The following is a 27632-nucleotide window of genomic DNA, read 5'->3' as shown; positions in this document are numbered from 1 at the left end:
AGATACAAGTGCGTTTAAAAACGCGATTCTTCACTTGTACCCCTGAGCAATATTGTCCAAGCCCTGAGCAATATTGTCCAAGCCAATGCCACTCATCCAGAAGGAATGCATGCCTTACATTGCTATTTCGTGTTGTGCATTTGCACAAAACATTTTAGACCTAACAAAAATATTTCTTTAAGCCCAGCAAGAGAAATAAATACGTTTAATTCATCCTAACTTTCTTTGCTAGCTTTCCATTTGCAGGGAGTTTTGGAGACACAAGCATATTTAAAAATGTGGTTCTTTACTTGTGCTCCTGAATGGTACTGTCCAAGCCAACATTTCAAAGATTTCAAAGATGAAGTCTGACTTGGCCTGAGCAGGCTTTAGCACGGTCATGGTTTTGGTTTAAGCCTAGACTATTTAGGGGTGCCACTGGTTTTAGAAGACAGTGTGTCTGTCTGTAAGGCAGGGGTGCTGCCATACTTAACACTTGGGCCCATTTTCCAAGAGGGAATAGAGCTGCCAACTCTGGATCCTGAAATTCCTGAGATTTGAGGGGCATAGGGGGACAGGGGCTTGGGAAGCAGAGGGACTTCAGCAGGCTAGAACAAATCATAGTTCTTTTCTTAAATGAGCCTTCACATCTCAGCTGCCTTCTTGATCTTTTGTTGTTCCCATACAGATTTGCTTTGTTTAGACTTCATCTTGACTGTATTGCTATCTCTCACAGTTTCCCTTTGGCTTGAGCTACCAACTCAAATGCAGCATGAAAAGCAAACAAAAAAAACAAACAAACAGGCAACCATTTATGAAAAATAGTTTATTGCACAAAACCTTCCAAGAATGTTTATGCACATCTTAATCCTTTTTAAATTAACATGCGTTTTTAAAGGTCACAATCATTAATCCAGAGTCAAACACAACTTTAACGATTCCCGCACAGCTGGGTATCCCAATTAAAATTGTTACAGAGGTGATTTATTCTCCCGCTTACTGATACAATCTGACTCAGCAGTTGGTTGAAGATATGGACAAAAAGGCAATATTTTGCATGATAACATTCAGAAGTTACTCCCAAGAAATTAACAGAGATCTATTTAGGGCAAGACCATGTGTGTGTGTGGATTGGGGGGCAGGTTTAGGGGGGGAAATAATGCATCCATAAAATATACTGTTTTATTACAAAGTATGTGGTAGAGCATTCACACTCTACATTAAAGCAACAACTCCCTTTTTGCCTGTCACACCGAAAGACAAATTGACATCTTTTGGTTTAGAAAAGAGTATCTAGCTTTAATGCTCCTTTCCACGGTCTCAGATTCTACGTAGATTATACCAATGTTACATAATCTATCGGCGTGCAGATGTCAGTTTGGAATCTACCCTGCTTTCCTCAAATATGAAATTTCCTTTTTCCGGATCATCAAAGGAAGATAAAGCAATAATATTGCCTTTGTCTAGGGCAGGGGTAGTCAACCTGTGGTCCTCCAGATGTCCATGGAGTACAATTCCCATGAGCTCCTGCCAGCAACCGCTGGCAGGGGCTCATGGGAATTGTACTCCATGGACATCTGGAGGACCACAGGTTGACTACCCCTTGTCTAGGGCAGTGGCTCTCAACCTGTGGATTGGGACCCCATTTTGGGTTGCCTGGCCCCTTCTGGGGCCTGGTTGGTTGGCCCTGGTTGGTTGCCGCTGCGGAGAAGGCAGGTAGTGGCAGCGGATGGTGGCCGGCAGAGGAGGAGCCATGGCAATGGCTGTCTCCATGCTGCCTGATCGCTATGCACCTGCATGTGCATGCACACATACACACTTCCCGCGCGTGCACGCACACCGACCCCGCCACCGCAGTTGGGGTCGCCAACTCAGAGCGGTTGAGAACCGCTGGCCTAGGGTGTGTCCAACCGTATGCCCGAGAAAGAAAGAATCGAGCAACCAGAAAGCAACAGCCTGGAAGACACTCAAGTTAACATACAACGTACTGAATACGGGATGCGCAACTTATAAAACATCTGGCGAAATTGGGTTTTTTTAATCCAACACTATCAAACAGTTGACAAACGCTCTCAAACAACTTTGCCAAACCTCACAAACCAACACTGAAGTCTGCTTTCTTTTTAACCCCTTTGTAATACACAAATAGCACATTTTTCTCATCCATCCCCCATCTCTTTTTTTCCATTAGAAAGGCAATTGGGAAATATTCACCACCAAGGATCAACGGACATGGGAAACGGCTTCCAAAAAAAAATTCAATACATTTGCAGAATGTGTGAGGTATTACTCCTCTGATTTCTCAAAGCCTCCTCAACAGTCTTGCTTCCTCAACAGTCAAACCAGAAAAGATGGCCGATGTTAACTAACTGGGGAGGGGGAAAGAATGCGGTCAAGTAAAGGGAAGTCTTCGGGTTGGGTAGATAAAAAGGAGAGCTCTGATTTCCTTCAGCTAAAATACAACTTAATTTGCTTTTTTCACTCCAAGAAGGAAAACATGGGCTTAAGGCTACACTGCTTTATAAATATACAGCCTGGCTTCTTTTAGCAAGCTGGCCAGAAATCGGCGAAACCTTGAAAAACTGGTTGAACTGATTCAGCAGAACTAATTCAGATAATTAATTCCGTGTTCTGGAAACATATGGTTGTTTAGCAACTGCAAATGTTGTTTTGGCTTCTTGATGCTAAAAAATCCTTTATGGCAGGGGTGGCCAAACGGTGGGTCTCCAGATGTCTATGGACTACAATTCCCATGATCACCCACCAGTGTGCAGGCAGGGGTTCATGGGAATTGTAGTCCATGGATATCTGGAGAGCTACAGTTTGGCTACCCCTGCTTTATGGGTACACAAGGTTCCCAACTATATATAGTTGGGAATCTTGTGTACCTACACAAACACAAGGTCCTTTCTTGTAAGTAATACAGTGTACTAAGAAGCAAAATGAAAACCTTATCTGGAACTACACACACTCACACAAGGTCCTTTCTTGTAAATAGTACAGTGTACTGAGAAGCACTGAAAACTTCATCTGGTGCTGGATATATATTAAACCATTATTAAACCATTACATAGTATTAACTTTGGTGTTTAAACACTAAATATTTTTTCCTTTTTTAAGTTAACAGTTACATAAACTTCTAGAAAGTGGAGGACAGCAGCAAAAAAAAAAAAGAAGAAAGAAAGTATACTTTACTATTTACTCAGTAAAATAGACTTTAGTAGTTGAAACCTTCAGTGTATCTGGATCAGTCAATAAAGCTTTTGGCTGTTTCCTTCCTTCTTGAGAAGTTGATTAGTCCTACAAAATAGCTTACGTGGTGTTCAGATACATCCTTCCCCACCAATGCAACAAAACAAACAAACCTTTACATTTAGGTGAGTATTTTTTCCTTCATATATTATATGCAAAAAGTAAAATGTCTTATTGGACTTAAAAAAAAATCAGTCATTTTCAACAGCAAACATGTTTCAAATGCAAGTAAAAAAAAAAAAATAAGCTGGCCAATCAGTCAGTTTTTAAAAAGCAAAATGGGAAAAAACACTGTGTCTAGGTACATACAGAGTTCCCTGTCATTGAAAGAAAGTTAGAGTTGGACCAACTCTACAACAAAACTACAATGCCATTGCTGGGGGTTATGTGAGCTGGATCATCTGACGCACTCTCGTGTTAACAGTGCCATCCTAAGTGGAGTTAGTGGGCTTAGAACAATGCGACTTTGCTTAGGATGGCACTGTAAAGCAAACATTATCCTCCCCCCGCCACATAAAAATGTTCCTGCCTTTGAGAAATGTGATTAAAAACAAATCTGCAGATCATGTTGCCTCCAGGGGCAGAAATCCTTAATCCTCTAGTTCTGATCTGCCATAAATAGATCTGCCTTATTGTAAAGCTGGAACTGGCCACTGTAACATACACAGAGCTGCTGCTGAAAACCGCAGCTGTGTGCCCAGTTCCCTCATCTCCATAGCCCAACATGCCTACGGTTGCTTTGGATGTTGATGAGGAGTGATCCGAAAGTTAACGGCTCGGTGAACTGCACACTACGGCCTAGACTTTCATATCTATTCGACCTCTATATGAATTTTCTCTAGCACACCTGGAGCGCTCTTCAAAATACAAAGCTGGGTCTGTCTGCTTTGAAATCTAGTGAGATGGAAGCAAGTCTCTGCATCGTCCATTGTGGGGCAGGGATGGAAGAAAAGTCTAAGGCATCTTAGATCAGCAGGTATGTCCGCAGAGAAAGTTACATGAGCACCAAGCTCCTAATCAGGGATTAGAAGGAAGGAGGGGAGGAGTTAAAGCTAACAAACAGAGGTTTGTAGGCAATATATAACATTCCTCTTGGAAAGATTTTAGAAGTGAATTAATTACACTGCTAAAAAGCTCTGGTTTTTGGGCTGGCTTTCCTGAGCCCTTTATATACAATATTTTCCAAACACCCAACTTAAAGATGTAATTACATTTAAAAAACAGCAATAAAAACTCAAACGCTGGCCGTTTGTGACCTATAATACATAAGCCCCTTATAACAGATACTCCAGGACAGAACAGGGTTAAGTATTTATACGGACCCCATCACTGGAGGTGTCTTCTGTGCAATCCCCTACCCTGTACCCCCCAAAAAGTGCAAATCAATCTGCCAAAGTAAAACAAAGCTCCCTACTGGCTTTTGGTTGTGGACACACAATCCGTTTACTTCGAAGCAGACCCAGTTGATGCAATGGGGCTACTTCATACTGCGAGGCTTTGAGTTTCATGGTTACAGAGAAGATATGCTTCCTATGGATCGTGTGCTATAGAGAACGCAACGAATCAAGGGTCTCTCCCGACAGAAGAATGCAATGAAACGTCCCAAGTCACCAGGTGCGGCAAGCTGGCTCACATTCCGAAATCCGTACCAGACTGAGTCATGACTGAAGACATTTGCCAGTTCAAGAGAGGCATGAAAAGTAGCCATCCTGTCTGAATGGTACAATGTGCTTATTTTGCAAGTGCAAATCTCTTTGGCACATGCAAACCAACCGGCACATTTGCTATCGGGAAGATCTCGGTTAGTGCGCACTCCTAACAAGCGTTGGTGCAACATCTGAAAAATGGCCATCGTGGCCCAATTCTGCCTCGGTCCGTGTCTCAACTGAGGGCGGCAGGGAGAAGGAGAAAATATTTCTCTTGGAGGCCTCTTGGTGCCCAGGACTCTCCCTACCAAATTATGACGCCCTCTCAGATGAGATGGGTTTAAAGAAAGATGGATGGAGTCCTGCCTTCAAATAATGTTTTGCTTATTTTCATGTCTCTCTTATTAAAAACAAAAAAAGAAATATGGAGAATTCGAAAAGTCTGTTCTAAAAACCCCCACAAATGAGTTGATAAAAGATTTTTTTTTTTTTTACATACTTAGAACAGGTCTCCAGGGAAGCGAGGAGGGCCGAGGTCACTGCGTCAACTCTTCTTCCCCACCAGCATCGTGATTTTGCATCTTTCCCTCGCTGTTGGGAAGTTCCTGGCTGCCTGGTAGAGAGGCAGGGGAGGCCGTCGTGAGGCCTGTTAGCTGCCCTTCGATCTGTGTCCATGAAGACATGGATTCGTGAACCGTGATCGTGTGCTCCTCCATCTGGCGCTGAAGACTGTCCATCTCCTGCCTTTGGAAAGCAAAGTAGGGAGGGGATGACGATGGAGAGGGAAGCCGTCAGTCAGATGATCGATACGAGTGAAGGACAGATGCAATCAGACGTGGCAGCTTCCCATCTGTAAACTTCCCATCTGAGTCCAAAGCGCTATTTGCCAGCGTGGTGTAGTGGTTAAGAGTGGCAAGCTTCTAACCTGGTGAGCCGGGTTTGCTTCCCCTATCCTCTACATGCAGCCAGCTGGGTGACCTTGGGCTAGTTACAGTCCTGATAAGAGGTGTTCTCTCAGAGCTCTCCCAGCCCCACCTACCTCACAGGGTGTTTGCTGTGAGGAGAGGGAAGGAATGGTGATTGTAAGCCACTTGGAGACTCCTCGTAGTGAAAAATAGGCTAATAAAACCCAACTCCTCCTCTTCTTCTTCGGTTTTCTAGATCAGCCATTCTCAGTCTTTTTTGGGGGGTCATGGCCCTTTTAGGAGTTTCCAGGGCCGCCCTGTGGCAGGTTGAAAAACCCCTGAAATATTCTTCAGGATTTGAGAAACCCCAGAAGTGACGCGATCGTACATAATATGGTTGGGAAGCATAGCTGTGTACCTGCCAACCCAGGGCCCCTCCCCTTCCCACCCCCTCCAGGCCCATCACTGGCTGTTTTGGGAGGGGGGGCAGGTCGACAGGACCATATGTGGTCCTATCCCCCGATAAATGTTTAACAATCTTAAAAATATATAAAAAATTAACTCACTCCCACCCATTCGAGAAACCCTTCCTGGCCCGTCAAGAAACGCCGGGGTTTCATGAAACCCTGTGCTAAATGTCAGGGATGCGCAATTACACGAGATCTACTCACTTGAGTTGTCGGAGGCAGCTGTTGAGGTTCTTTAAAGGCTCTTTGCTCACAGCTGTTGGGGGCTTCAACAGCTCTTCCAGCAACGCCGCAGGGACAGGGCAGTCGGGGATCTTCACTGGCGTCACGGGGGTTGAAGAATTTGCCTCTCCCTTCAGCTCCTTCCTCTATGAAAGGGAAAGGAAACCACATCAGAAATAAGCACTTTCTTAGTGGCCAGCGATCCCAAGGAGACACATTTTCTCCGCAAATAAAATGACCCTTCCTCCACGTTCACGTTCGAGAGGGCTCAACAGCAGAGCCTCTGCCTTGCATGCCGAAGGTCGCAGGTTTATTCATTTATTTATTAGATTTATAGACCGCCACTCCCAGGAAACTGGCTTGCGGCAGTTCACAAAGTAATAGAGAAAACACAAAAACAAATCTCCCATAAAACGCCCCAGTATTAACGTCTGAAAACTCTAGCATAAAAACGGCGGTATACAATTCAGGATTAAAAACTCCTATGCTTTGGCCCTCCAGCATTGGTCCAGATAGGAACCAGTGGCTGATGGTCAAAAATGAGGGTGGCAGCCACCAGAGCAGTAATGCTGCATCCAAACTTGGGGGCGGGGACGAGATCTCATACCCCGGGGGCCCCCTCAACCGGCCTCAACCAAACGTCTGGCGGAAGAGTTCCGTTTTGCAGGCCCTGCAGAATTTAGAGAGTCCCATCTGGGCCTGCAGCTCATACGGGAGCTCATCCCACCAGGTAGGGGCCAGGACCAAAAAGGCCCTGGTCTTGGTCAAGGCCAAGCATGCCTCCCAAGGGCCTGGGACCCTCAGCAGATTCATACCCACAGAGCGGAGTGCCCTGCGGGGGGCATAAGGAGGTAGGCAGTCCTGTAGGTAAGTAAGGCCCTAGCCGCGTAAAACCTGAAAGGTCAACACCAGTACATTGAGCCTGATCCAGAAGCAGACTGATGACCGATTAAGTTGTTTCAACAAGGTTCAGTCCCCGGCATCCCTAGTTAAAAGGATTGCGTCACGGGCGATGTGAACGTCTTCTGCCTGAAACCCTGGCAACCAAAGCAGTCAATACTGACCAATATTGACCAGCAGCACGACTCAGCACAAAGCACCTTTGCCGAGTGGAAACTAGACTGTCTGAAGCCAGGTTTCTTACCAGGAAAAGTTCAAATCAAGATGATAGCAGAAAATTGAGAAAGTCCATTTGGACTAGCAAAGAACGAGAAGGATGACTATTCAAAGCATTTCAGCTACCCTGTTGCAAACTCTGTGGCAAGATATCTCACCCCTGCATTACACATGGAGGGCGGACAGAGAGAGAGAGAGAATGATCTTGCCTAAGGCTAGTTATTGGCAAGTTTCGTAAGCTCAGCCCATCAGCTGCTGTGCTTCAGCAACGTCAAGGATGCTGTAATTGAAGGCTCTTTGGAGAGCTGGAAAGGAACCGTGAATTAGCAAGGGTTCACTCCCTCGAAACTATATAGAGTGGAAAACCGGCTGGAGCCTATATGGGTGATGCGACAGACAATCTCGACATCTCTGCTTAGGGAATTCGCTGGGCATGCAGGAAAATATGACTCTGCAAATTAATCAAACGGGGGGGGGGGGAACGGCCTGAGGACTGAGCAGGCTCCAGCAGGAAGCAGAGAGTTGCTGAGAGTCAATTAAAGGGGAAACGAACGGCGGGAGCCCCGTAAGCACTGGAGAAGAATATTTGGAGGGATAGAGTTTTAAAAAGGGCCCCCACCCACCCCTGCAATATTCCTCACAGGCCCCCAGTGTATATATTCCTAAAGGGTGCTTAAACATCCACAGAAGAAGGGGATACAACTTGTGGATTGTTGGCAGCCCTCTGCAATGACCTGGCCAACCTATGACCTGGGATATAGGAGACTAAGCAGGGATTGCCAAACTATGGCTCTCCAGATGTGGTCCAGATGTCCATGGACTACAATTCCCACGATCCCCTGCCAGTGTGCAGGCAAGGCTTCGTGGGAATTGTAGTGCATGGACAACTGGAGGGCCATGGTTTGGCCACCCCTGGACTACAGAAAGCTGTGCTGAAACAGAATGCTGCGTCTAGAGCAGGGGTAGTCAAACTGCGGCCCTCCAGATGTCCATGGACTACAATTCCCAGGAGCCCCCTGCCAGCAAATGCTGGCAGGGGGCTCCTGGGAATTGTAGTCCATGGACATCTGGAGGGCCGCAGTTTGACTACCCCTGCTCTAGAGGAAGAAGCAGCCGATTGTGTGCAGCATCTTTCTGGCCAAGGACTATGGGAGCAGGGCTGATTCCCAACCTTTTTGGCATGGTGAGCCACAAGACCAAATTTACTGGCCCATGGGGGTTTTTGGGCCCTAGGCAAACTGTGATGGCGCCCACCTAGTTCAGCCAACAAGCACAGCGGCAACGGCACAGCTGCCCCCACTAAGAAACCCACAAAAAGTGTATTCCAAAGTATACTGCCTTTGCATGTGGAGGTTACAACCCAGCCTCTGAACAGCCTCTCATTCTCTCTAATCCTCTCCTAGGATTCTGACTCTAGTGGCTATGAGGACACTTTAGTATATGCAGTGAAGAAAAAACAACCAACTACGGAATGGCCTGTTTGCAGGGCTAGGTCTTGGTTTCCAAAGTACAAAAGAGAGCAATGGAAAGGGAAGGGGTGGCCATTAGGAAAGACGGGCCTGCAACCCATTTTCAGAAGCTTCACGCCCCATTTGTGGTTCCTGATGCGGTTGGGATGCGTTGTTCTAGGCCAACCGTTCTCTGACTGCTGGTCCGGACCCAAGAGTGGGTCATGAGGCCAGGAGGGAAGTAGAGAAGGAGCAGTGCGTCTCACTTCAGAAAGCGGGGGAACTATTGCTCCAGGAGATGAGAAGAGACAATTCGAAGCCTGCCCAAGCAAGTTAAAGGGATCTCTGGCTGAGATACCATCTGTACCTTGAGGACATCGTAAAAAGAAGCAAATGTGGACCCATTTTCCCAGCACCTGTCTGAAACTGCCAGAGATGAAAAGGAAGGCTGAGCCCAGAACCCTCAAGGGAGAAAGACCAGAATGCAAACTCCTGGGCAATAGGCAGGTTGCTCAGGCAACTGTTCTATCAGGCAACAACTAAATGCTTCGCAGGTCATGGCTAATGCCAGAAGATCAAAAAGACCTATTGTTCACTGGCCACTTGACTTTGGGAAGCAGCTCCTGAGCTAACTTTTAATCTTTTGTTTCACTTGTTGTCTGAGCAGAACTGGCGTTTGAACTCCGAGTTCATCTCCTTTCCCACGTTTAAATAACAAAGCCTGGTTTAGAAATCATACTTCAGGCTTAATGGCCCCAAAAACACAGAAATTCACAGACCTAATTAAACATGTCATGGCCAACCTTATGTTAGCAAACTTCCAGAAATGAAAATGGTGGCAGCAAAAGACTTGAAGATCAACACATCTCTTATGGCTTTTGCAACACAGAACCAGCTTCATGAAATGTGCAAAATCTGGTGGCGGGTTTACGTCCCCACCCAAACACACATTTTGAGAAACGAAACATTGCTAACAGCAGTGTGACCCCCAACAACTACCATTTCCTCCTACAGGCGCGTGTCCGATGTACCAACTGAGGATAAGAGGGTTCTATTCCTCAAGAGCTTTGGCCACTATGAATCGTTTGACCTTAAGGGGCCAATACATTGGGTTCTAGGAGAAACCAGCTCCTTTCCCTTAGCGTCATACCTTCTTCATCTTCCCATGTTTCAAGTCCAGCTTCAGCTGCTGGTTCTGTTGGAGCAGCGTCTTCATGCTGTTCTTCAGCTCAGTCACTTTTGCCTGGAGTGTGAATTTATCCTTCTGGGTTAAGGACAGGTCGTCGCGAACCACCTCCAGCTCGGTCTTGATATTCTAGGAAAGAAACGAACTCCCTTGAAGCCCTCTGTCTCTGATCCAGAATTTGAAGTCCAGGGGAAACGGGGAGAACGTGTAACACAACTGCTCTTTCTCAACCTTTCCTTGGCCATGGCCCTTCTAGGAGCTCTTCTCAGCTTCCAGGGTCTCCTCGAGTAGGCTGTCCAGTTGTTTAATTTATTACATTTATATAACACCCTCTCCTGCGGCTCAGGGCGGTTTACACTGCCATTTGTGGTGCAGTGCAATGAGGCAGGCTAAAAAAGGCTTAAGCTAAGAGTGACCTATTTTATTTATTATTAATATTTATAGACTGCTCTATCGAACCAGTCATCTCGGGCTGGTTAATATGTAATACAGTTAAAATCATCAATGCAATTACCTATCAATAAACTATTTAAATCATTTGGATCAGCTATAAATGAATTAAGCCAGCCAGCTGTCATGAAGTACTGCTCCTTGTGGTCAAGGACGAAAGAGAAATGAGCAGCGAGCGAGGAACAGGGGAGGCCCAGAGAGGTTCTTCGTGCATTATCTGTACTGGCCTCAACAATAAGCCTGGCGGAAAAGCTCCATCTTGCAGGCCTTGTGGAGCAGACACAGCTCTGTCAGGGCCCTGGTGTCCTCTGGGAGGTCATTCCACCCTGGTCAAAGTCAGATGTCCTTTGGGGCCAGAGACTACCATTTGCTTCACTGTAGCTGACTTAAGCGCTCTCCAGTGTCTTCAGACACTTACTAACCCTAAACAAAAAGCTTCTTTAGTGAAGCTTCTCCCTGATTATAGCCAACCAGATCGGTTCTTCTGGGAGCGGTCAGATTCAATACCTGCAGCACCAATTGGACACCTTCTAACTCTTTGTGGTCGCGTTGCTCCGTCAGGTCCAGCTGCTGCTTCAGGGCCTGGATTTCCCTCTCCTTCTGATCGACCTCCCATTTCAGGTCTTCAACCTACGAGTCAGAAAAGTCCATTAAAGCCCAATTCAAAATTTCACACCTGCGCAGAGCAGGTTCCACTGAGGCCAATGAAATTTTTACAGCCAATGGGTTTGTGCAAGAATGCAAAAGAAATAGAGGATGTTGCTCTCCAGACATTGAATTCTAGCGCTGACATGCAGGTACCTGCCCCACCTCTGCAGGAGCTCAGAGACGCTGGTTTGGCACTATAGCCTGTGCACAAAAGCAACGGCAGGGAACCCTTCAAGATTTTACAACATTTTGCAATGCAACGGTGCTTTCAAATAAGTGCTGGATTAATTTTTTTTTATCATCGCATGGCAAAATTCCTTACAGGAAGCATACAATAGCTAAGGAGGTACAATGATCATGTAGACAGATTGGGCAATCCCCCAAAATGCTAATCCCAAAGCAAATGAACCGATAACATGAAAAAAACCCCAAGCAACTCCTTTGTTTCACTTTAGGAATGTTCTTTCCCATCGGAAATACATTGGGTTGAATCCAGACTAAAATTTCCGCTGGCAGAATGGAACTTCCACAGAAGCTGGCTGACCTCTGTGAAATTCTGCTCTTGGGGAACAGATATCTTTGAAGAAAAACATGAGGATGGGTGTGTGTATGCGTGTGTCTACAGCAGGAAGGCAGAATTAACAGATATTGCCCTTTTAATCTGGATCCAAGATGAAGGTGGGACTACACTGCCAGCCACATAGCCCAGGACACGGCCAACTGGCAACCAATCACCTGAGCACAGCCCCAACTGCTGCAAAACAGGGAAAACCAGCAGATAGGGGAAACAGTTTCATATCACCAAGCGGCAGCAACTGCTGTTAACAGTGACATCTACAGGTGTCCCAAGGGAGTGCAGATTTTAGCATCAGCTTGCTGGCACGGCAAAACAGTTCCTTGTGTAAATGGAAGGGTGAACTAAAGGGGAGGGGCCGTGGCTCACTGGCAGAGCACCTGCTTGGCATGCAGAAGGCCCCAGGTTCAGTCCTCAGCATCCAGTTAAAAGGATCAGGTAGGAGGTCATGGGAAAGACCTCAACCTGAGACCCTGGAGAGCCGCTGCCAGTCTGAGTCGACAATACTGACTTTGATGGACAAGGTCTGATTCAGTAGACAGCCGCTTCATGTGTTCATGTATTAAATGCTTCCCTTAGCTATACTTGACAGCAAATCACGTTCTGCAGTGGAGAGCAGTGAATGGGCCACATTAAAGCTTGTCACCTCTTGGTTTTCTACAGGCTGCTTGCTGAGCTGTTCGTCCAGCTGCTTCCGCAGGAGCTGAAGTTGGGACCGGGCTTCCGCCAATTCCTGCTGGAACTGGGACACTTCTTCGGAATGCTTCCCATCGTCGGCCCTAGAATGACGAGGGAGACTCAAAACAGTGGCACCAAGCCCCAGTTTCCAACACGCTGCCTCCAGCTCCCAAAAGAGGACCTGACTCATTCCTTAAGCCCATGGCTGGTCCATTTGGACGGCACAATCTGATTGGACCAGGAAGTTTAGTGCTGATCACTGGCATGGGAAATGAGGCCCATTCTGCACACAATAGATAATGCACTTTAGAAGTAGATTTTCCTGTTCTGCACAGGATAATCCAGCTGCCAAAGCACACTGAAAGTGCATTATCCTATGGGTGCAGAATGGGCCTGACTGTGGATCTCTTCGACTGCCTGGTAAGTGATTGGAACTGCTCTCTGTCTGCTCAGGTTTGTTATCATTTGATCACGACACCACGCTGGTATGTTCTACATTAGCTGGGAACATCAGGCTTATTTTTCAGTGGTAAGATGTGTCCCAAGCTTTACCATTTCCTCACGTTAACTAATATTCCAGGAAGCTACCAAATTCTCCCTGAAATGCCATAGGAAATGCTGATCATTCACATATTAAAGAAGGGCATTTCCTGCAAATGGAAAACTTTTCTAAGCAACTTCAGGAGGATGGCTGGGGTATAAGTAACGACTAGAGGTGGCCAAACTGTGGTTCTCCAGATGTCCATGGACTACAATTCCCACGAGCCCTTGCCAGCACAATGCTGGCAGGGGCTCATGGGAATTGTAGTCCATGGACATCTGGAGAGCCGAAGCTTGGCCACCCCTGAAAGAGAGATTTCATTACAATGTCAAACAAGATGCGCTTGTGCTAGGAATGGTGCTGGGGCAGGAGAGGGAGAGCCAAAGATCACCTAGGAATTAGGAGACCAAAGAACCACAAAGCAGCAGAACCCCAATGGCAGCAGACAGGTACATAGTAATTGGCAGGCGGCAGGGATGCATTCAGAGCTGGCTTCAAAGCGACAGCTCCTCAAGGCCCTAAAACCAAGCCAGGCGCACCTGTTTTTCCTGGAATATGTAAAAGCAGTCTTGCAGTTTCACTAAACTTCCAGCTACCGCCCTTCTGGTAAACGCGGCGCTTCCGGGTTGGTCGGGATACTCACTGGAGCTTGTCCACTTCGGCCTGAAGAGCCAGGATGAGTGCTTCTTTGGCCTGCAGCTCTCGCTTCACCTCGCCAAGCTCAAGGGCAGCTGCTTTGTAATGACGGCGGTTGTGGGCTGCCTCCGCTTTGGCTGCTGCAACCTACAACAGGGAAACGGCGTGATTGTAACTACCCTATTCCAGCTCGTCAGTGTTTTAGGCAAGTTATCCATGAGACAAATCAGTCGATCAAATCAAATCTGGACTCTTCCCTAGAAGCTAACGTGACTAATTGTATTTTGGCCACGTTATGAGAAGGCGACAGCCCCTGGAAAAGACACAAAGGCCAGGGGAAGTTGAAGGCGGTAGGAAAAGAGGAAGATCCGACATTAAGTGGACTGAGTCAATCCAGGAAGCCATAGCTCTCTGTCTGCAAGACCTGAGTGAGGCTGTTCACAACAGGACGTTTGGAGAATGTTAATTCACAGGGCCACTAGAAGTCCAAAGAGACTTGACGGGACTTAACATACACACAACACATACATTGTGACCAATAGAGAGATCAAACTTCCTTACCAACTATTCCTAAACGGGACAGAAGGCAATATTTTTGAAAAATGGAAGGCCCCCTGTTGTCCACCTACTGGCAAGGACTCGTGGGAATTGTAGTCCATGGGCAACTGGGGAGCCCATGGTTTGGCCACCCATGATCTATGACAGGGGTAGTCAAACTGCGGCCCTCCAGATGTCCATGGACTACAATTCCCATGAGCCCCTGCCAGCGAATGCTGGCAGGGGCTCATGGGAATTGTAATCCATGGACATCTGGAGGGCCGCAGTTTGACTACCCCTGATCTATGAGGTTGCTGTAGGGTGGCTGCAACTTGGTGCCATTTTGCCAGACCTGCATATCCCGCCAAGGTTGTTCTATTTTTTAACCTAGAAGCTCAGGTTGCCTTTCACGCTCGTGATGAAAGCCCTTGCCCAGGCCCGTACCTGTTCTTTGAGGTCGTTCACTTTCGTCTTCTCTTTTTCAAGGGCCGTCTGCAAGGCTTGGACGAGCTGCTTCATCTGCTGATCTTCTTCCTCTTTGCGCTTCAGGACGGCTTGCACCTGGGACATCCAGAAGACTCAAAGATCAGCGGGATAAAACCAGACCATGCGTTACAGTGTGTTGGGAGTTCGAGGGATGGGGATATATTGTAACCAAAATCTATTCTTCTTTTCTGTCCAAAAAGGTAAATGTAAAGGTATCCCCTGTGCAAGCACCAGGTAATGTCTGACCCTTGGGGTGACGCCCTCTAGCGTTTTCATGGCAGACTCAATACGGGGTGGTTTGCCATTCCCTTCCCCAGTCATTACCGTTTACCCCCCAGCAAGCTGGGCACTCATTTTACTGACCTCGGAAGGATGGAAGGTTGAGTCAACCTTGAGCCGGCTGCTGGGATCGAACCCCCAGCCTCATGGGCAGAGCTTCAGACTGCATGTCTGCTGCCTTACCACCCTGCGCCACAAGAGGCTCATCTTCTCTGTCTATCTTTATAAAAATAAAAATTCTTATAAGTGAAAAGTCCCATTGGATAAAAACGTGCCGCCGGGCACAAGAGTAATCCTAGATTGCTGAGCGAATGGAAATGGCACGAGTACCTGAAGATTAAGTTGCACCAGATCCGCCTCTCGCTTGGCCAGCGCCGCTTCGAGGATGCGATTGTGTTCCCGCAGGGCGGCATTGGACTGGCCAAGGCCGGTAAGTTTCCCCCGTTCGTGCTCGAGTTCAAGGGACAGCTTCTTGTTCATTTCTTCCAGACGCTTAATCTTCCTCCGGAAGCCCCTTGATTCTTGAAGCTGAACAATCGTACAAAATGTCACTGGATAATGAACAACTTGGGAAGAACGGAAATTGTGAACTTTTGCACCACGGATTTCTAAGGGTTGGATCCAGTCTCAATTTTCCACCAGTGGAATTTCCCTGCGTTTCTTCCCAGGATAACGAACTGATCTCTGTGGAATGCTGCTTCTAGGGGCTAGGGGACCGTGGATGACAGGTGGGGTGTCTGCAGCAGCAAGGGGGAATGGGTGGGAATTTCAGGTGGCAGGAAAATTTCCAACCCTAAGATTTTATTTCAATACCGACCTTACTTTGAAGGCTATTAGCCCAATGCTCCCAGATATGCATGCATTACTTACAGCCGATGGACGAAAGAGGAGATAGGGAAGAAAAGTCTACCCCAGAAGTCCCCAAACTTTCTGAGCCTCTGTGGGCAACTTTGGAACTTTGAGGGGGGTAAATAAACACCATACCAGTCTCTGCCTCAAGAGGCAGAGCCAAGCCCAAAATGGATGCCACAGGAACCAAACTCAAATGGAATACCCCCCTCCTTATACCGCCTGGGAAGAAGGAAAGCCTGGAGGGGAAATGGAACCAGAGATTAACTAAGGAAAGCCCAGCTCCTTACCAGTCCTGATCTTCCAGTGGAAAACCCTGTAATTTGAATGAGGGCAGCCAATAACAAGCCCCTCCCACACACACTTATAATGGACCCATCCACTTTCTGAAAAGCATGGTGGGCCCCATGGCACTTGTGGGGAACGCTGGTCTAAATCATCTTCTAGGCATGCTAGACCGGCAAAACTTGGAAGGATCATGATACGCCTGTAGGTAGTAACAGGAGATACTCAAATGTTTTTGTTCATTTCCGAAAGGGGCAAAGAATCGTTACCTCATCTTCAAGTTCGAGGACTTTTTCTCTGTATTCTTCCAGCTCCTGGCTGGTGATGTTGATTACTTCCTGCAGCTCCTTTTCGAGCACCATTTTGCTGTGGCTGAGAGCTTGTAATTCCACCTCCAGAGCCTGAATCCTCTCCTGCAGGCCAAGATCGACAAAACCTCGTCAGAACAAGAACCCGGAAGAACATTTGCTTTGCTGAAGAAAGACTGACCAGTATTCGTGGCATACCTTACTTTGCCACTTGCAAATTCATGCTGGCCGAGCAATCGTATAATTAGTTGATGGAGATTATTTATTTATTATTATTTATTCAATTTCTTACCCACCACTCCCAGCTGGCTTGTGGCGGGTTACAAAGTCTGTATAAAACCCCAGTAAAACTTCCCCTTAAAACCATGGACATAATTTACAATCAAGGAAAATGAAGTAAAATAGAATATGGCGGAAAAACAGTTCTAACCCAACTCAAACCCATTCCCCCAATTCTACCTTTAATAGTGCTTGCACTCAAAAGCTCACGACTTGAATAAATCTTTGTTGGCCTTAAAGGTGCTACTAGACGCTGATTTTATTGTGCTACTTCAGACCGACACGGCTACTCATTTGAATTTAACTCTAGATATATGTTATCTAGGCAGCTGAGGATGATCTGGGGCCAAAACGTAGAAAGGGACCTGTTAATCCGTTACATTCAGTTCAATCTAGAACAACGTCCCAAACCAATAAAAAAGCTCTGCTGGGCAGAAGATTTCAAGGCCACAGAGAGCCACCAAGATATGCCTCTGCTTCAAGTACTGCAAACTACGGGACATTGGCCTACCTGGCTTGCCTGGCCATGTTCTCCGTCGGTGATCTGCGCCTTCAGTTTGCTCAGCTCTGCCTCCGATGCTTCCTTTGCAGTGAGGGCTTCCTGCAGCCGCCGACTCAGGATCCCAACCGCATTCTCATAGGCTTTGTGCTTGACTTTCATCTCCTTCTGGGCCGTGGTTAGATCAGACCCCAGTCGCTTCATTTTTTGCTTCTGCTCAGTAATGGCCCTGATTTTAGAACAAAACCAGAAGACTCATTAAATTTCTTCTCTGGGACATCGATGGTGTACAGTAGGGGTAGTCAAACTGCGGCCCTCCAGATGTCCATGGACTCCAATTCCCAGGAGCCCCTGCCAGCATTCGCTGGCAGGGGCTCCTGGGAATTGTAGTCCATGGACATCTGAAGGGCCGCAGTTTGACTACCCCTGCTGTACAGGGAAGAGTTGCACATAAAAGCTAATACCAGGAAATCCATCCAAACCTATTCCTTGTCCTTTGCTGCGGTCCTTCATAATCTGAGTGAAGGCATGAATCTGGGCAATTCCATATTATTTAGTGGAGCAGGGGTTCCAGCAGTTGCAGCTGAACCCACAGTTGTGTGTCAGATTCTTGCACTGTTCGTGCAAATTATCTCACCAACTTTGAGCGTAATGCTCCTTCCCTAGGCATCTTTCCCCGAATCAAAATTGCTGTTCTCATTCCAAACTCCTGTGTCATACCTGAACCTTCTGTCTGTTTGCATCATGCATTTCTTACACCCTTCATATCCCTGGAAGAGCAATAGAAATGCTAAGTGTATTGTTCTCGGTGACCTTTAACCCTACTTATGTAGGAATCTTCTGTTCATGGAAGGTGTCCTCCTGCAAACTCTGGATCCAGTACAGAGTAATTTGGATGCCATGACCGAGAAAGCCGAGTGGCAAACACCCTCTTTCCTAGCTATTTAACATGGGGCATCAAAGAGCTTCTCTAGACACTGTGTGTCAGATCTGCGTATTACTCCCTCTTCCCCTAGTCTGCCCCTTTAATGGTGCCCGAAATCTATCTCCTGAAACATCTCCCATACTTTGCCTCCAGTTTGCTAAAATGGAGCTTCTCCTCTCCCCCCTAACCCCCCCCTGCTTAAATCTGGGCAAGAGCTCAGAAGGCATGAATATTAGCATTTGAATTCAAGTTAATTTGGCCTTAATATCAGCAGTGCATCCACGGCACACAGCATGTACCGCACAACGAAGGGCTTTACGAGCAGAATGCTGGCAACATTCCCAAAGACTTACTAATCCCACTGTCTTTTTATACTAATTGGGATGAAAAACAAAAAAGGGATAACAAACGCAAACCGCATTATGCAGGCGAATAATTAAATGTCACAACAAACAGTGACAAACGTATTGTGAGAATCAAATCTGGCCTGGTTTTCTAAAGGCACTGCTAAAGCCATGTAATTTAGGCGCACTTGCCTAAGGAAGCTACTCGGAAGAGAGCTCAGGACTGCACCAACTGACCATCTGTCTCTGACAACATGCATGGACAGCAGTGTGGCTCTCAAAATGAGCAAGGATGTTTGTTGATCTGTGCCTTCCATTTCAAAATGACTCAATTGGCTTTGGGGAGAGGCCCATGGCTCAGCGGCAGAGCATCTGCTTAGCGTGCAGAAGGTCGCAGGTTCAAGCCCCAGCATGTCCAGTTTAAAAGGATCAGGAAGCGGGTGATGTGAAAGACCTCTGCTCGAGAGCCAGAGGAGTTGCTTTTGAGTAGACTATGAGGGCCATGATGGACCTAGTGCCTGTTTCAGTCTGAAGTAGCTTTTTGCATTCATGACTTTCCTTAATACAGAACAGACAGGCCAAAACCTCACTGAAGACTACAGTGGGAATAAAATAAGCAATTGTACTAAAGACTGCCAAAAATAGCAGCGGGTGGTTACTGTGCAGGTACTGATTGCATGATATACTTGGTGCAATACATTTAGCTAACCCTTTGAGAAAGCCGATTTGGGGATGGCATGAGATAGCAATAATATCTACATGGCTCCAGAGGCAGTGCTTCCCATGGGGAAGAAATCTGACCTTGCAACTCTTCTTTCCGACCTTGGTCATGCTACTTGACATGAGAAAACCAGATCCTTCTTTCATGTTTTAGTCTAAGTCAGCATTTCTCAACTTTTTTACCACTGAGAAACTCCTGAAACATTCCTTCAGCTTCAAGGAATCTCAGAAATGGGGCGATCTTACAGAATAGGGTTGGGAAGCAGAGCTGTGGACACGCCCATCTGGGGCCCCTCCCCTCCCCTTCCCACCCCCTCCCAGGCCATCGTCGGCCAAGGTGGGTGGGTCAGCATGACTATATATGGTCATATCACCCAATAAATGTTTAACAATTTTTTAAAATATCAAAAAAATTAACTCTCACCCATTCTTGAAACCCTTCCAGGGCCATTAAGAAACCCCAATTGAGGAAACAAAACCCTGGTTGAGGAAGCCTGATTGAATCCCAGACATAATCCCTCTTAATGCCTGGACAGCAAAGATCTAGGTTAGGGCATGCTCAATGATACAGGTACAAGAAACTCAGGGGAACGAGGCAATTGGGTGCAACAGGCTTGTCGAAGTGGTCCAAATGATTCCGTGCGGCTTGACCGGACGCTCTTGTCACACTCACGTTTTGGCTTCCTGTTGCATTTCCTCTACCTGTTGCTTCAGCGCCTCGTTCATCTGGGTGAGAGCAGCCATTTGCTCACGATCAAACTGTAACGACTGAAAAGCGAAAGCGAAGCGTGAGTGGCACGTTTCAGACTCCAAAGGGCTCAGGTCCGGCAGCCGAGGTACGGTCGGCAAATAAGAAGCTCCTATGAAACGGCCCACAGAGCCAGCGCTTTCACACACGCTAACGAATGCCGCTTCAATCCACTTCAGCCGCCATTTGCAAGTGGCTGTTGCGATTCCACACTGCAAAATCCAGGTGCAAGGTGCGCTGGAGCGGATTGCAAGGGCATACGTGAAAGTACCCAATGTCCATGCCCCTCTCCTCCATCGTCCTGTAAATACTGTATTTGCCGGCGTATAAGACGACTGGGCGTATAAGACGACCCCCAACATTTCCACTCAAAATATAGAGTTTGTGACATTACATTACAGTACTATGGGCCACTATGGGCAGCTATGTCTGTCCCAACTGAAGTGCACCCGGCGTATAGGACGACCCCCCCACTTGGAGGCATGTTTTTCAGGGGGGAAAAGTAGTCTTTTACACCAGCAAATACTGTATGTTAAAACATTCATGCATCTGTGCATTCCAGATACTAAGTGCTCTGTATTTCTGGCCCAAAAGCCATTCAGCCACTCCAAGTGACGCAGTTATTCCAACAGACAGACTAAGACAACGGTTTGTTTCAGACGACTTCTTTTGCCGTAAGTCACAGCTGACTTATGGCAAGACGCATTCAAAGGTGATTTGCCACTGCCTGCATTTGCATCGTGACCTTGGTACTGCTTGGTGGACTTCTGCCCAAATACTAACCAAGTATTGAGCGTCAGGGGAGGGCGGTATATAAATACAATGAATGAATGAATGAATGAATGAATGAATGAATGAATGAATGAATGAATGAAGGTTGATTCTCCTTAGCTTCTGAAATATGATGAGATCCTATCCATATATGGTTTAATAAAGCACCTGTGGCAAGTGTAAAAAAGCGAAATGTGGGCCAGTCCACAAATTATTGTAAATTAGGGCGTCTTGAGACCAGGATGTGACACCATGATTTGGGTTTGAGTGACCTATGAACACACCAAATAGCTTTGACCAGTGTGAGCTCAACTAAGTGAGGTATAGTAGTTAAGAGTGGCAACTTGTAACCTGACGAGCTGGGTTTGATTCCCCGCTCTTCCACATACAGCCAGCTGGATGACCTTGGGCCAGTCACAGTCCTGATAGCGCTATTCTCACAGAGCAGTCCTATCAGGGCTCTCTCAGCCCCACCTACCTCATGTGGTGTCTGTTGTGGGGAGAGAAAGGGAAGGTGATTGTAAGCCATTTTGAGACTCCTGGTAGTGAAAAGTGAAGTAGAAAAACCAACTCTTCTTCTTCTAAGCAAGGTCTACCATGCTTAGTATTTGGATGGGAGACTACAAAGGAAGACAAGTTAATGCAGAGGAAGTCAATGGCAAATCGCTTTTGCTCATCTCTTGCCCTGAAAACCCCATGGTCCTGGGGCTGCATGAGCTGGCTGCGATTTAACGACACACAATAATGATGAACGCGGTAACTTTGGCTTGTTCCCCAGCACTGCCTTCCTCGGGCAATAGAGAAAGAGGGCCAGAGTGGCTCAAAAGAAAAGCCTCTCTGGGCTTCCGCCACCTCTTGTTATCCCTCTCTTTGACCAATAAAACCAGCACTCGGAGAGACAGCAGGATGCAAACGATTGTCTGTGAGTTCAATCCTGGTCTCAGAAACTAGCCATGGTGAAAATAAGCCAACGTTGGTTCCCTATTAAGCTTGAACAGAGATGGATGTGGTCATCTTGAAAGCCAAAAAGAAGGGCTAGAGTTCCTCCGCACCTGCAGCTGGGCCTCCATGTCCTCTCGTTCCCTCTGCGCTGCTTGCAGGTGGCTCTCCAATTCCTCCATCTGCTGCCGAACCTGAGCCACTTCCTTCTCCAGCCTCGATTTCGCCACCTCCGTGGAGTTCTTCTGTCCCTGAAGCTGCAGGAGCTCCCGTTTCAGTTCCTTCGTTTCGGAGTCCAGCCTCTTCTTCGTAGCTTTCAGCTCGCTGATCAGCTGATCCTTCGAGCTGGCGTCTCTGCGGTAGGCTTCCACCATCACCTAGATGGGAAACAAGAGTTTTCAGATACTCATTTAAAAATAAGTTCAACGGGCCTCAACCGAGGCTGGGGCCTTTTCAGCCTGGTGGAAACACCTTGTCCAATGAAATCAGGGCCCTGCAGGACCTTAGACAGCTCCACAGGGTCTGTAAGAAGGCGCTGTTCTACTAGGCCTACAGCCGAGGCCAAGAAACACCATCAAAAACCCTGGTCTCCCTACCTAAAGCACCCAAATCATAAGTCAATACCCACCTACCAACTGCTAAGGATGCACTTGATGTGTCCTTCTTGTGAGAGAAGGAAGCAGCCCTTCTGAAATGGTGAGATTTGGAATTCACCATATTTTAGGAATTAAAACTTGATTTTATTGTTAGATTTATGATGGCTGTGAGCCGCCCTGAGCCCCCAGGAAAGGCTGGCATGCAAATGGAAAAATAAATGAGAGGCAGGCTAGAGCGTGGGGGTCCCCCAGCAAGCTTTGGTGGCACAAGCTGGAGATTCGAACCTGGCTCTCCTAGACCGTAGCCTGGTGCTCTACCAAACACCCTACGACAATGTGCTGCCTGCCAGAGTGCAGGAAGAGGCACAATTGAAACATTACTTTGAAATGGATGGATTTTAGAAACGGACATGCACACGCACCTTTTGCTGAAGGAACTGCTCTTTCACCTTCTGCACTTGCTTCTTAAGACTTGTGCTTTCCTGTTGCAGATTCTCCACCTAGTGAAGAAGAAGAAGAGTTATAATAATACAGTATTACAATGAGACCGGGCTGGTGGCATAAGAATCACAGAACATGAAGCTCCCAACAATACAGAACAATAATAATTTCACACGGGGACCTCACAATCAAAAATCATTCTGTCTAGGGCCAAGATTCCATCCTGAGAGTGCATCCTCATGTGTACACCGTGGTTTAATACTCTATTATTATATGTGTAATGACTGGGTAAGGCACTGGCAAACCACCCCGTATTGAGTCTGCCAAGAAAACGCTGGAGGGCGTCACCCCAAGGGTCAGACATGGCCCGGTGCTTGCACAGGGGATACCTTTACCTTATTATATGTGTGCATATAGCTTTATTTGACCATTGGGTTATTTGACTGGGTTATATGTGTTAGAAAAGAGAAGGCTGAGTGGGGGGGGGAGTATGTTATTACCTGACTAGATTTTACGGCTAGTTCCTGCTTCAGTTGCTCCAAGGTGTCCGATGCTGCCTCGGCGCCTTCTCCCAAATGCTTGACTCCTTCGTTGAGACCTTCTTTCCCTGCTTTGGCTACTTGCAGGGCGACCTCCAGGACGATCTTCTCGTTCTGCAGAAACTGAATGGTCTCGTCCTTGGCGGTCGCCTCCCCCTGCAGTTCAGCCAGCCTGGCCTCCACGTCGTCGTACCGGGTCTGGAGGTCACTCAAGGACTCCTCGCGGGTCTGCAGCGTCTCTTGAGTGGAAGTCAGCTGCTTCATGAGGTCCAGCTGCTCCTGCTGCAGAGCTTCCAGCTGGAGATCTCGCTGATGCAATGTGGTCCTCACCTAAATGGGGCAAAATCTGTTAGGATGCTCTCCCTGTGTCTTCAGACACTATGGGAAATTGAGATCTAAAGGCAGGGATGGGCCCCAAGCACCATGACCTGCAATTGGGCCTGGAGAAGAAGAAACACCTTTCCTGGGATTGCCCCAGAAGAGCCTTTATCAGCATTTTGGCTGTCAAGGTACCACCAAAATATATCTGAGGCTTTGAGTTTCTGTGAAGGTTCAAGGGGGTGGCAGTTTACAGTGGATGAGCGAGAGGGTTGTGAGTGTCCAGTACAGTGCAGGGGGTTGGACTACATGACCCAGGAGGTCCCTTCCAACTCTATGATTCTAGGTACACCAGGAAGAGATGTCAGCTGGCCATGCCTCCCTGCTGTGTCCCTCCCCACCCTAAAAGTGAGCAGAGTCTCGGCCGGCAAAAGTTTAAATGGCCAGGGGTCCTCCCCTTCCCACCATGTCCATCATTGGCCACTTTGGAAGAGGGAGGGTCAACCTGCCCAAAAAAAGGTAATTTTTTTTTAATTTAAAAAACCTTTTCTTTCCTCTTCGCTCAGGGCTGGAAACAGCAAGCACAGGGGGGGAGGGCTCTCCCCCGCCATGATTTTGAAAAGAAACCATGGTGCCATGTGGGTACCACTGAGGGGCCATGTGATACTGTGGTTGGGAAACCCTGTTCTAGAACAATCTTCAAGTGGGAGGCACATTGTAATTCCTTCTTTGAATTCAAAAAGCTTTCCTACAGGTGCTTGGAGCACAGAAACCGGCGTGACACCTATCAACTTTTGTTTCCAGTTAAGGAAATGAGCAGTTTCATCATCACCAATTAATTACAATTTGTTTTTAAGGGGGCAGAGGAAACGTGAAAAAGGCTAACTCCTCTGATTCCTATGCAAGGACAGTGGTGGCAGCAGTGAGGTGCACGTTCCTTGGTCTGCATGTTCCCCACCCCCCTCAGGGGAGGGGGGTAAACAAATGTATTAAATAAAATAAACCTAAAATGCAAATATGTTAATGGATGAAGCAAAGCTCTGGGTACAAAGTTGTCTTTCAAAGAGCCCCTAGGACCTTCCAGTCATATCCACCTGCTCCAGATCCTGCTCCAACGTCACTGCAGAATCTGCCATTTTTCGGAGCTGTTCTTTCTCCTCCTCGAACTCCTCCAGTTTTTTCTGCAAGTCCTCTTCCACCATGGTCTTGGCCTCCTGGATTTGCAGAAAGGCTGCTTCTTGGTCTAACATGTCAGCCTGTTTGAAAAAAAGAATCCGTGAGCTCTGCTGTGTGAAAATTTGCAACAAAGATGCTAATAAACACAAGATGAAATCAGAACCTAAAAAGAGCCCTGCTGGATCACACCAGAGGTCCATCTAGTTCAGCATCCAGTCAGTTCCTCTGGAGGGCCAACGGCAGGGCAGAGAGGCCGCGTCCTTCCCCTGATGTTGCCTCCTGGCTCTGGGATTCAGAGGCTTAATGTCATGGATTCAACCTGGGACATTCCGCATGCTAAGTGGCTGCTTTGCTGGTGAGCCACAGGCCCTCAACAAAACACAACAAAATGGGCAAAGGGACCTTTATTTCTAAACAAATATGTAGAATTATTATTCCTTTAATGGGGACCGATTCCCATAAATTTTGGAAAACACCTGCATCCTCATGAGCATCCTTGTGAGCCTCACCTCAATGTTTTGCAGCTGTGAGGCTATCCGTTCCTTCTCTTTGATGGATCTGTGTTGAGTCTCCGTTAGCTGATGGGAGAGTGTTACATTCTCTAGCTTAAGGTGTTCAAGCAGACCTACTTGGGTCATCTGCCCAACCTGAGAGAGACAAAAAAAAACCCAAAGTAGTTACAATTTAAGCATCCTAGGTGCCTTCTAGCAGTAATAAGAAAAGAGAGAAGAGGGTACTGAAAACTATTTGGCTGATCATCCATTGTCCCTCATTTTGAGGGAGAGAATTACAAACGGCCCTTTTTCTGATGTAAATCTATGGTCTAGTTCAGGGGTAGTCAACCTGTGGTCCTCCAGATGTTCATAGACTACAATTCCCATGAGCCCCTGCCAGCCTTCTGTAAAGTCTGCAGCACTGCAGTTTACACAACAGTAGGAAGAAGATGGAAATTGTACTGACCTGTATGTTTGCCATCTCGCTCTGCAATCTAACCCTTGCCTCTTGGGCCACCGCCAGCTGCTGCTGGTACCACTGCCGAACCTTCTGCAGCGAAGCGATCTCTGCTTGGGACGATTTCAGCTTGTTGGTCAACGTCGTGCGGTCCAACTGTACCTGCTGGAGCTGGCTTTGCAAAGACGAAAGCTGCTGTCGGAGGTCATGAACTAAAGTGCCCAGGAAGGGAAAAATTAAAGGGGTGGGGTCAGGATAAACTAAGCTATGGGTGGCAAGGATGAGCCAATCATGTGCCTTATAAAAGCATGAACTCTCCCTGAAAAGTTCACATTTGATTCCTGAATGAAGAGATTAACATATATTTTTTTGCATGTGAATACACACTGTAGTCCTCCAACCTTAAACTGCAGTTTGTTTGACTCCTGCTTACAAACCACAGTTTGTTGTAAGCTATTGTTTCTAACAGCAAAGGACCCATTTTTGCAGCAAAAATTCATCCACTACCTTTGAAATTGGGCAGGTTCTCTTAGCTCCCACCAATTTTAAGAAGAGCTTTTTTTATACCTCCCTTTCACTACCTGAATGAGACTCAAAGCAGCTTACAAACACCTTTCCCTTTCACACAGTGATCACATTTCCCTGGAGTCAATAACATAAGGGAATTATCATACGGTTGGAGAGTAAAAGAATATTTGATTTCAATAATTAATCTAAGAATCATATCCCATAAAGTAAATGTGATTTGGATGTCCAGAATGAAATCTCTAAAAGTCTCAAGATTGCTTATATATTTAGCCTGAACATGGCAAGATTCCACTGGAATTAAATTTCTCTATGGCTGCTCCTGTAGTTTTCAGTAAGTGTTTTTAATTAATGTCATGCCATGGTTTTAGTACTGTTTTCTGCTATTATGCTTTATTCTTTTTGTGATCACTGTGATTATGCCATGAACTAATTCAACAGTTGCGTGGCAGGAAAAGACAGCATCAAAAATACTGACCAGACAGATGCAAATACCCACCTGCACTATCCTTGCTAAGGACACTTTTCTGCATGTCCTCTACCTTCCCCATGAGCCTTTGGTACTGTTCTTCTGCCACCCGCAAATCGTTATTAGAAGCAGCCAGGCTGGCATTCTTGGCCTCCAAGGCGGTCTGCAGCTCTGCCATGGCCCGCTCCAGATCCCAGCAAGACTGCTTCAAGGTGGACACCTCCGAGTTCAGGGAGTCCTGTTTCTGTTGGCTGCTGTGACTGAATTCCATCTGGGCCTGAAGCTTCATGTTCAAAGCAGCAAGCTGGGTCTGTAATTCTGTCTTCTCTTTAAGAGCCTGGAAAAAAAACATGTTTTTTTTTTTTTAATGACAGTTCCCAAGAACATGAAAAATCCAAGGAGGTTTAGATATTTCAGATCAGATGTTCCTTCTTCAAATTCCTCCTGGAATTTTAATTTGTTTTTTTTACTGTGGTATATTGGTTTTATTGAGCTTTTAGAGTCTGTAAACCGCCCTGAGATGGCATGTCTGACAGCGCCGGTATATAAATCCCTAAATAAATTAAATAAATTATCTAAAGCAGCAGTCCCCAACCTTCTTGTAGTCGGGGACCGCCTCCGAGGGTGGGAGAGAGCCGGCGGCCCGGCCACAGCAGCTGCACATAAACGTGCACGCGCAGTTGCCGCACGTGCACGTTTTCTCCAGCAGGGGGCGCAAACACGCATGCGCGGTGGCTCCATGCGTGCGCCTTTGTGTCACTGGCATGCCAGTGGCCACGCCTGCTTCTTCCCCCCCTCTCGCTGCGGGGGGAGGGGAAGGCAGGCGCGGCCGCTGGCGGCCCGCTACCATGGCCTTAACGGCCCAGTACCAGGCTGCGGACCGGGGGTTGGAGACTTCTG

At 47.0% G+C, this 27632-nt stretch overlaps 1 protein-coding gene across 5 annotated transcripts in view; it reads right to left on the bottom strand.

Moving 5' to 3' along the window:
* Window positions 1–790: 790 nt before the first annotated feature.
* GOLGA3 (golgin A3) overlaps window positions 791–27632 on the bottom strand; it is a 39017-nt gene continuing 12175 nt past the window's right edge. For 4 of the 5 annotated variants that reach the window (XM_077307689.1, XM_077307688.1, XM_077307691.1 and 1 more), the window contains exons 7-24: window positions 26763–27069; window positions 25748–25950; window positions 25297–25434; window positions 24706–24867; window positions 23255–23623; window positions 22736–22813; window positions 21831–22094; window positions 19933–20027; window positions 17283–17499; window positions 16454–16597; window positions 15381–15578; window positions 14730–14846; window positions 13756–13895; window positions 12540–12672; window positions 11179–11301; window positions 10186–10350; window positions 6454–6617; window positions 791–5621 (exon numbers count right to left, since the gene is read on the bottom strand). In XM_077307689.1, coding sequence (XP_077163804.1) covers window positions 5414–5621; window positions 6454–6617; window positions 10186–10350; window positions 11179–11301; window positions 12540–12672; window positions 13756–13895; window positions 14730–14846; window positions 15381–15578; window positions 16454–16597; window positions 17283–17499; window positions 19933–20027; window positions 21831–22094; window positions 22736–22813; window positions 23255–23623; window positions 24706–24867; window positions 25297–25434; window positions 25748–25950; window positions 26763–27069 — 3225 coding nt within the window. In that variant the 3' untranslated portion in view covers window positions 791–5413. The remainder of the gene's footprint in view (window positions 5622–6453; window positions 6618–10185; window positions 10351–11178; window positions 11302–12539; window positions 12673–13755; window positions 13896–14729; window positions 14847–15380; window positions 15579–16453; window positions 16598–17282; window positions 17500–19932; window positions 20028–21830; window positions 22095–22735; window positions 22814–23254; window positions 23624–24705; window positions 24868–25296; window positions 25435–25747; window positions 25951–26762; window positions 27070–27632) is intronic. The other variant, XR_013226167.1, reaches the window with a different exon arrangement.

This window comes from Paroedura picta, chromosome 13, assembly GCF_049243985.1.
Source record: "Paroedura picta isolate Pp20150507F chromosome 13, Ppicta_v3.0, whole genome shotgun sequence".
Taxonomy (NCBI): Eukaryota; Metazoa; Chordata; class Lepidosauria; order Squamata; family Gekkonidae; genus Paroedura; species Paroedura picta.
Note: the sequence above shows the minus strand (reverse complement) of the source record. Positions and strands in the feature narration are given on the sequence as shown.